Consider the following 10638-nt stretch of genomic DNA (forward strand, 5'->3'; position numbering starts at 1 on the left):
TGGTGAATTGATGCTGCTATTATATTAGCTGCAAATGCATTATCTCCAATTGGTGACTCGTATAAAATAATTTAGAGATCATACCATCTTACAAACTTATCTAAAGTACTAAGATATCATCTATAGTTGCACATAATTCTTCTTTAGTTGATCATGGCAAGTACTTTGGTGTTATTGTCCTATTATTAACTTTGCTCCTGCATATTGTCACTATTTATTTTAATTGCTAGATGTATTTTCTCTTGGGAAGTTAGCAAGTTAAATTTATTTTTGCGTCTAAAGTCCTGCCCTTCTCTAGATCATTGATTCATTATTATATTGTCATCCTTATGTCTAAAGAAAAGTATGGTCTAAACGAAAAAATTTGGTGTACAAAAAATATATTATGGTGTGGGAGTACAAAAAACATTAGGAAAGTTGGGATATAATACTATACCTAATGTTGAAGATGGAGGAAAAATAGATTCTATGTTGCTTGCCTGGCCTTTTTCAATGCTTCTTGCAGCGGAAATTGGACAAGGCAAATATTCAACATACAACTCTCTCAAAACAAATGATTATTTGAAAAAGTAATACTAGATGTCAATATGTATTTGAAACATTTTATAGCCTTTCTGGCAAAGAGGAGGCAAAAAAGTCAAGTCTTTTTAATTGACTCTAACATACTCACATAGAAGAAACTTAAGACATATTACTGGAAATCCACCAAAGGTTAGGTTTGAGAGCCATGAATCAAGTAATTCAGTTCGACTGTACTCGCATTTATTCCCTCATCCAGGACAGATGGAAGCTATTTATGGATATGTTCAAATTGATCGAGCAATCCCTCTTTTCTTTTTCATGCCTCTAGACATGGACGATCTAAAAGTTAAAAAAATGGAGTAAAGAACAAATTAAAAATTTAGGGAGTAGTATTTTCAACAAGTCTTTTAGACTTATATAGAGGTTGTACTTTCAGGGATTAATTCTGACAATACGTCATAGCAAACATTTTAGCAAGTAAAATCAAAATAAAAAATAAAAATAGAGCACAACGTTATTGTGATATAAAATCCTCCTCCTGTAGGCTCCTCGTATATTAATGCTACCTTGTGAATAAGGAAGCAGAAAACTCAAGCAAATCAAGATTGTGCTTGAACTAGAAAGGCTGTCAGAACCCATGGACCAAACAAAGATGACATATTCACAAAACAAACATCTTACTTTTATTGAAAGATTTAACGTCACTTAATTCGAGAGAAGAATTAATGAAATCGAGTCTTTTTGGTTGAGTTTTGATAAATCAAACTATGTATAAAGGTATCGTAGCCTAATCAAATTTATTGCTACTTAAATATTGTCCCTTTGCTATTATAATAAGTTCACTTGACATCTTTATTTGTTTCCATCCTATTTCATTGTCAAATGAAATTATTAAAAATTAGAATAAACTAAAACAATAAGAAGTTGTTCCGAAGTTGATGCCATATTTTCCATGGAAACAATTACCACATTACCTTATTTCTAAAGAATTTTATATCTCTATTTCAGCTATATTTACGAAGAGATCATTTCAAAAATTTTATAATCGCGCGGCAAAATTAACTAGTTTTTCTATATTTATGTGCTATAGATTAAAATTTTCAAAACGTCACATCTTAATTACATAGTCTTAATTACACCTCCCTCCCTTCTTTATCCTATCTCTTTTTTCGGTTTAGAAAACCAAACGTCCCCATCATTAATACCCCAAATAATTCCACCTTTAATGGCTAATGTAACAGAATATTTAACATGCACTTTAATCACATGATTTGAGCAAATTAAGAAGCAGTCGTTGCCTTGATCAGAAAGCCCAAAAGTCTCATCATGAATTTTTCCTTATGCTAGAAAGCTAAAAAAGTCTATAAATTAAACTAACAGGATTTGGAAGCTAATGGGACAGATCTATACATTGTAGTCGTCTTTGGTCTTTGCCAGAATCTGGTAATATTCTGGATGCGTTAAAGTTCGTCACTTCCGCCAACAATTCTGCCAAACAAAAGCTTCCACTTGCCAGGTTTTGGCCCAGACTTGGGTTTCAGTTCTTTGAAAGAACACAAAGAAAATTCATGGAGTTTCCTTTGTGTCAAGGAATTTGAGAATTTTCGTTAAAAAGGTTATTAGGCAGAATAACTGTCTTGGAATCCTACTCATCAATATCATCTTACTTCTGTCCTTGAAAAAGAAATGCTTTTTGTCTGATCTACGACCATAACGTTATTATTTAGAGGTATTCATAATTATTAGTGAGAATTTGTCAGCGTCAATGCAGAAGAAATACTTTTATATTAAAGGTATGAGGACTCATATATGAGATGGCGTTGAATATGGAAGGAGTACAATTGCTTTGCGGCTTTCTTTATGCAACTAAACCTGCTCATATTTAATTTGCTTCAAATGAATTAACAAAATAGGTTTAGTTTCTTCTCTCATTTAAGCTGCTCAAGAGTCGAGAGTTTCTCTTTCTCTTACTTCATATTTTTGGTGCAAAGTGAATATACCTACTTCTATCGGTGGTTAGATTTTTCGGCAGCTTTGTTGTACAGTGTCATTTTATTTTTGTAAAGCTGACACCATCTTGGTGTTTCATTAGTGGAGTAAATTACTTTGCTTTATCAATGCTAAAAAAGAAATTCCTTCATTTGCTGAATCATGCCCACCCTTTGCTTGAAAATCAATTCATATTGAGTAATATTTTCTTTAAAAAAAACTTCCTCCCTGATATAACACTACAGATTTAACATCATTCATGCAAGAGTTATGCGCAATTTACGTAGACTTTATCATATTCGAATTGTGGACATCAAATTTATGTAGACTTTTTGTCATTTTGTCATTTTGTCTTTTTATTTTTTTGAGCCGAGGGTCTTTCGGAAACAGCCTCTCTACTCCTTCGGGTAGGGGTAAGGTCTGCGTATACACTACCCTCCCCAGACCCCATTAGTGAGATTTTACTGGGTTGTTGTTGTTGTTGTAAATTTAATTTCATAGCATCCAAATTTCTGTTCATAGTAAAGTTGGCTTATACTTATCGGGCCTATATTATATTGCAAAACTTGGTAAAATTGGCTTAGGAATCTCAAGCATTCATTTATTTTAAAGTCAGCAATACAATTATATTTTCATTATATTCAATGTTTCTTTAGTGTTTTAAAGATTATTCCATCTTACATGATTAATGAAACAATTGACAACGTCTGCTCCTGTAGAGTGCAAAGAGAAATTTCCAAGTGTGAAAACACAATTAAACAACTTGTGCTATATTTTGTGAGCTTCTGAAGTCCAGAGAGGTAATCTTTTTGCGGTAGTTTGTAGAAGTAATCTAGAATTAACAATTACAGCAGTTAAAATATTTATAAATGTATATTTTAAAACGATCTTGCCGACGACATCTAAATTCAGTAAAAGCATTCATATTTCAATATTAGCAAAAAGAAAATGGTGTGGTCTCTTTTAAGTTTTAATTCTGAAATATTCATCTTCTATTATTTCTCCAAAGGAAATGAACTGCCAAGTCGTTTCTCTCCGGAGCGCTATATAGCAATATCAAATCTTTATGGTGGCTATGACTTGAATTTGAAGAGGAGAGGACTCTTGGGTATAGGTAAATCAGGATTTAGAATCAGTTTCTATTTTTTCACTTTCCTAATTTTTCCATTACAATCTCTCTATTGGAGCAATATTCTGATTCTCTTCCCATTTCATAATTGATGTTTATTAGTAATAAATTAATGTTATTAATTATTTTTTTTATTTTTTATTTTTTGCTAACAACACAAATATGTTATTACTGGGCGTATTTGTATTATCACTAACAACACAAAAACGGTTTGTTCCTTAGATGCGAGCTTTACGAACGGTTTTCTTGCCGACCACAACATCTCATATGCATGAGAATTGAGACTTTTAAGTCCAGCATGGGAGCCTCATAAAAGCCAATTGTAGTGCTAACATTACATATTTTGCTCTTTGTATAATGAGCGTTGGAATCACTTTCTTTATATTTTATCTTAAAATTATTTTTATGTGTATATATCTTTCCTAACGTTAGTTTTACTTTTAACTTTTGCTATTATATTGTACTTGAAATGAGTTTATATGATCGCGCGTGGCGCGAGCAAGTTAACTAGTGTTGAAATAAATTACGGTCTTTAGATCGTTATTTTGATGAGTTGTTACCATCTGATACAATTATTCACTACAACATTATGCATTTATAGCTACAGATTCTTAGCTACGAATTTTAAAAAAATGGCTATTACCGAATATTAGCCACAAAAATTATAATTTGGTAGCTATTCACAATTTCGTAAAATTTCTTAGCTACAAAAGTTAAACTGACAAAGCTAATTTCTCATTTTTGCTATAGTGTCTAACTATCGTGGCAATAGCTGCCAAAATAAATACAAATTTATTGCTACACTAAAGATTTGTAGCTAATTGTTAGTTTTTGCCACGTGTTTGAAGTTGTTATACCAATAAAGTATCTTTTGCCACAATAATTTATGTCAATCAAAATCTTGTAGCTTAATGAACATTTTTGCTTCAATTTATAAAATCTGTGGCAGCAGTTAGCTCAATAGCTACAACTAACTATAGTGACAAAATGATATAGCCACGAATTTAAATAGCTACAATAAGTGGTGTAGCTAATTCTAAGCTTTAACTATGAATTTAAAATCACTGTAGCAATTGTAACTTTTTAGCCATGATACACGTGTTTGAACATAATTTTATAGCTAAAAGAATGATGTTGCTTTAAAATGATATAACTACAAACTTTGAGACAAAAAAAACTTTCAAAGTATAAATTTTATCATGCACTTGCAGTAACTATAAAAATAGTACTAACATAACTAAAGTTTCATAGTTGGATGAATAATTGTAGCAATATTCATGTATATGTGCTTCCCGAAAGATTTCTACATTCATCAAATCAATACAGAACTTGTTTCGATAGTCTATTGATCTAACAAAACAAAAAAAAAGTTTCTCATAGATTTGGTTGAAACTTGAAAAAAGAGTTTTTGAAGTTCTATTGAAAAATAATTTGTGGAAGTTGAAGTTGTATTTGGACATGCATTTTACTTAAAAATAATATTAAAGTTTTGTAAGTGGAGAAAAGTTCCACACAAAAATTGGTCAAAACTAGTTTTTGGAACTTTTCCTTCAATTCTTTTTTTCAAAAATTAATTAAATTTCATGAACAAACAATATTTTTAATTTCTTTTTGGAAACAATTAATTATAATCTATGAAAACGGGAGTCTAATATTTAGAATGAAAATAAAATTTTCTGGTGATGCAGAAGTAGAAAAAGAAAGGAAATCACAATAACCAATTGTGTTGACTATGAAGAAGAAAGAAGTGTAAGGTCAAGAGAGTGCACTCCTTCCCATTTCTCACGCGGAAAGTGTGCAGTTGTCGAATTATTTAGAGCATAAAATAATTGTCGTATACGGCCGAATTAACTGAGCGATAGTTTGGTTGCAAGGAAACACTATAGGTCAAGTTTTCTCTCTTTTTTATCTCTATTCACCTCCCCAATCCTATTAAAAGATTTTCTAATAAGAGACTACATAATGTAGAAAATACTGTTGAATGATGTTATCTCTCCGCTTATTAAGAGCACTCTTCCTAATAATACTTCATAAATAGTGGCGTATCACCATAATTTCATCAACCTTGTAAGTTGTAACTAGATAATCCTTCAACATACACCCTATAGAATAGAACATTTGAACTCATTCAAACTATAATTATCAACATAACACTATTAAATACTAATTCATATTCAATCAAAATAATTTAGTATATTGAAGTAATTCATAAATTTAGTAAAATAATAAAGAATGAAACATCATCTCTCAAGCAAATAAGTAAAAGTTTTAACATTAACTGAGTATAAACAAATATGTATATAAGACTTCTAAATATTTAGAGTAACAAATCTTCATCATCAGTTTCAGGTTCTGATTCGATGTCTTCAATAATATCATCAGCTAAGGTAACATCAGTGCTGATAACACCAAGATCATTTCTTCTCCAATACATAAAGTCTTCATCTTCCTCAAATGTACAAGAGAAATCTTGAGCATCTTCTTGAAACGTTTCTTCATTGACAGTACCATCAGTAAAATAAGCCGAATGACCATTCAAGACAACTGACCAATTGGAATGAAGATTATCCTTGACATAAAAAACTTGTTCTGCTTGAGATGCAAGCACAAATGGTTCATTTGTTGCTAACTTTCGGTTAGTATTGACACTAACAAACTCATGCTTATCTATTTTTACTCCTTTTCCAATGTGATCAACATCCCACCAATCACATTTAAATAATACAATTCATTTACCTTCGAAGTATTGAAGTTCTACTATTTCGGTTAGAACACCATAGTAATTTGTATTTTGACCATTCGTTACTCCTCTTACTAAAACACCACTATTTTGCCTCACCCTATTACCTTCGAGTTGTTTAGTATGAAACCAAAAACCATTTATTTCATACCCCTTGAATCTTTGAATTCCATCAAAAGGACCTCTAGCCAAAGAATACAACCCGCAACTTACATGTGAATTTCCTTCCTTGCGCATTTGCATGATCTGTACAAAAATAAATAATTAAATAATCTAATGATGCTAAAGCGGGATAGACAAGATAACAAGAGGAATAATTTTGGCAAAGAACTTCCTAAAACTGGCGGATTCAGTAACAAACACAACACTTAATATTAATAGGATAGTTTGGACTATGTAATGCAATGCCCATACAACTAAAGAAATAAGACTAGAGACAAGCCAACATTTACGAAAAATTGCCAATTTGATTCAGATTATCACATAAAACAGCTAGGACTACAAAGATGGGAAGAACAATAAAATTCTTGCAACAGCACCCACCATACAACCATAAACACTCAAAAGATAAACTAAATTAAATTATAAGTATGACAAATTGAATAAAGAATACAGTGAAAACTTACTCGATGAAAAAACCAATCCTCAAAGTTCATGTCACTATTACTCTACTCGTACTCCCTGTTTCAAAACTAAAATAATAATTGAGAAAAAGCTAACAAAATCAAATTGCTATATACAATACCATAAGAAAGTATACCGTAAAAATAGTTGAACTTCTTCATAATTTCTCAAAACATAAAGATGAGCCTGTTTTCGCTCAAGCTCTTCAAGATTTCTAGATGTATCTCTTAAACAAAGGGCCACCTTTTTGTTCAAATATTGACAATCCACAGTATGATTCAACATGATCATCTTCATCATTCTTTTCCACTCGATTATACCATTTCCCACTTCCATGTAAATATCTTGAACAAAATATTAGACTTTCTTCAACAATATACCCTTCTGCAATAGATCCTTCAGGTCGACTTCTATTGCGAATATAACATTTCAGTTTCCGCAAGAATCTACATAATATAACATTCAGATAAACGCTTAGCATGAAAAATTAACAAGCCACATAAAATTAAATCGAAATTATAAAATACAAAAATATACCGCTCTATTGGGTACATCCATCTGTATTGTACAGGTCCAGCAAGCTTATCCTCTCTTGGAAGATGAATGACCAAGTGCACCATAATATCAAAAAATATTGGCAAAAATAGTTTTTCTATTTTGCTCAATGTAATTGGAATTTGAGTTGCAAGTTGATCCAACACATCAACTCTTACAGTTTTTGAACATAACTCTCTGAAGAAAATACTTAACTCAGTAATAGCATCATAGACATGGTTTGGCAGGACTCCGCGGATTGCAAAAGGGAGCAGTTGTTCCAAAAGAATATGAGAGTCATGACTCTTCATTCCATAAATTTTACGATCCTCTAAATTTACACACCGTGATAAATTGGAAGAATATCCATCTGGAACCTTAATAGTTTTCAAGAACTTGCATACTTTAGACTTCTCATCTGGTGATAAAGTATAGCATGCTGCTGGTTAATACCACTTTCCATCTCTTTGAGTTGAATGCAAATCTTTTCTTATACCCATTTCTTTCAAATCACGATGAGCATTCAAATTATCTTTCGTTTTTCCTTCCATATCTAATAACGTCCCAATAATATTGTCACACACATTTTTTTCAATATGCATGACGTCTAAATTGTGGCGTATTAGATTATTTTTCCAATAAGGAAGTTTGAAAAAGATGCTTTTCTTCCTCCAATTATGAATGCCTTTACTTTTTTTGTGTCTTTTTCTCTTTTGGGTCTTACCAAATTTAAAGTCTTCCAAGCTATCCAGCTGGTTTAAAATATCATCTCCAGAGAGAATTTTTGGAGTAGGTCTTCTTTCTACTTCCCCATTAAAATCACGTTTATTTCCCCGTCACTTATGATTAGACTATAAAAACCTACGAGCACCCATGTAAGAGAACTTACGGCCATACTTTAATCGAGTAGACGGAGTCTCTTTGTTGCATGAAGGGCAAGCCAAAGCTCCCTTTGTGCTCCATCCAGACAACATAGGCTGGAAAATCATTTATAGTCCATAAGAGTGCTGCGTTCTCCTTTCTCGAAGCATCATATGTATTGACTCCATTATACCACAATTCTTGCAACTCATCAACCAAAGGTTCTTAGTATACATCGATATCATTTCCAGGAGCTTTAGGGCCAGCTATCAACAAAGACAAGAAGCAATATGGTTGTTTCATGCACATCCAAGGGGGTAGGTTATACACAGTAATAATTACTGGCCACGTGCTATGAGAAACACTTAAATTGCCGAAAGGATTTATCCCATCAGATGCTAATCCAAGTCTAACATTACGAGGATCTCTGGCAAAGCCCGGATTACATGTATCAAAATGCTTCCATGCATCTGAGTCGGCTGGATGTCTAAGAAACCCATCTTTCAAACATTGATCATGATGCCATGTCATGTCTGAAGCTATTGCCGATGACGTAAACAACCTTTGCAATCTTGATTTCAAAGGAAAGTAACGTAAAACTTTTCGAGGAATTTTGCTCCCACTCTTTTCTGTATTAGCCCCATTAGCTTTTTGACCTTCTCTTGATTTCCACCTAGACTCGCCACAAACCAAGCAAGATTCAGCTTTTGCATTATATTTCCAAAACAGCATACAGTCATTTTCGCAAGCATGTATTTTTTCATAATGAAGACCTAAACTTCGAATCACTTTTTTTGCTCCATAGAATGATTCCGGTAAAGTTTCACCAGAAGGAAGTGCTCTTTTAATTAACTTCATTATGCAGTCAGTTGCTTTATCACTCAATCCATAAAGGCACTTAATTTGAAACAGCTCCACAATTAGTGACAACTTGGAAAATTTCTCGCAATCAGGATAAAGTTGTTGTGCAGCATCCTCCAGTAATTTGGAAAATTCCGAAGCTGGTTCAGAAGGATCTACCCCACCAGAACAATTCGTGATAACAGGGCCAGTGGCATCATAAATCATTTCAAATATATCCTCACCTTGCTCTTTTCTTACTTCCTCTTGTCTTACTTCATTATTGTTAGTGATTTGCTCTTTGGGTGCAAATTCTCCATGAAAAAGCCAACGAGTGTACCCCTTGACTATCCCAAAAATTATTAAATGTTCCTTTACTTCGTCTCTAGTTTTGTGAAAAACATTGTTGCATTTTTTGCAAGGGCAAGGAATTTCACCTTCTAGTTCTGTGTGCTTAAAAGCAAATTGAAGAAAATCTTCAACTCCTTTTAAATACACATCGCTCAATCTATCATTACATCGCATCCAAGTCTTGTCCATTTCAAAATTTCCTACAAAGAAAAAAAAAGATCAAGATGCTTAAAAAAAGAAAGATCAATTAACCACGGTTATACAATTTAGAGGCCAATTTTGCTACATTCAGAAAGCTACAACGTGCAATTTGGAAAATAAATGTAACTGAAGTTATCAGTTACTCACTTATATATCTTGAATTAGGTAGCAACTTTTACACAAGATAGAGAATAAATCTAAAGCAAATAAATTTTGGGGCACAAGAAAAAAAAAGTGCCAAGAGAAAGAAAAAAAAAAAGAAACATTTTCCAAATACATAATTTGAAAGCAATCCATAACCACAGTACTAATTCTTACAGTAAGATGTTTGTGATAGTGAAAACTGAAAAATTGGATGGTATTACGCACTGGATGAAAGAATCTATTGCAATTGCTACTAAAATCACCTTAGAATTATCGGGTCGATTTTCGTGTACTTTTTTAGCGTTGCAGGGCATATGCCATAGCAACCCAATAAACAAAATTTTAATTTTTGCTCCAACAAAATAACAATCAGCATTCAATACTAAATCAATATTCACCACAACAATCAGCATTCTAAACAGCTCAAACAGTGAACCTTCAACTAGAAAGAAACAGAGAAAGAGATTCTGGTTTTAAGCGAAAAAGAAGAAAGAAACTTCAGAAGACAGAAAAAAATAAACTTACTTTGCCGTGATATTGCCAGTTGATGCCAGTGGAGATGAAAAATGAGGTTGAGGCTTCGTCTTTGAGAGAAATTTGGAAGAGAAATTAATTTTGAGAGATGAGGGTTTAGGGATCTTTTGGTACGGTCAATTAGATCAAATAGAGTGATGCTAATGGGGATTGTACGTCCTGCTCTAAG

General features: G+C 32.5%; 1 protein-coding gene across 1 annotated transcript; it reads right to left on the reverse strand.

The window, feature by feature from the left end:
* Nucleotides 1-5779: 5779 nt before the first annotated feature.
* On the reverse strand, nt 5780-10638 carry LOC104101952 (uncharacterized). Its single transcript, XM_009609522.4, has 4 exons — nt 10461-10638; nt 7542-9790; nt 7007-7450; nt 5780-6626 (listed from the first exon to the last, which is right to left on the reverse strand). Exon 2 carries the CDS (start codon nt 9777-9779, stop codon nt 8625-8627), a length of 1155 nt encoding a protein of 384 aa, XP_009607817.2. The 5' UTR covers nt 9780-9790; nt 10461-10638; the 3' UTR covers nt 5780-6626; nt 7007-7450; nt 7542-8624.

Source organism: Nicotiana tomentosiformis, chromosome 4, assembly GCF_000390325.3.
Source record: "Nicotiana tomentosiformis chromosome 4, ASM39032v3, whole genome shotgun sequence".
Classification (NCBI taxonomy): Eukaryota; Viridiplantae; Streptophyta; class Magnoliopsida; order Solanales; family Solanaceae; genus Nicotiana; species Nicotiana tomentosiformis.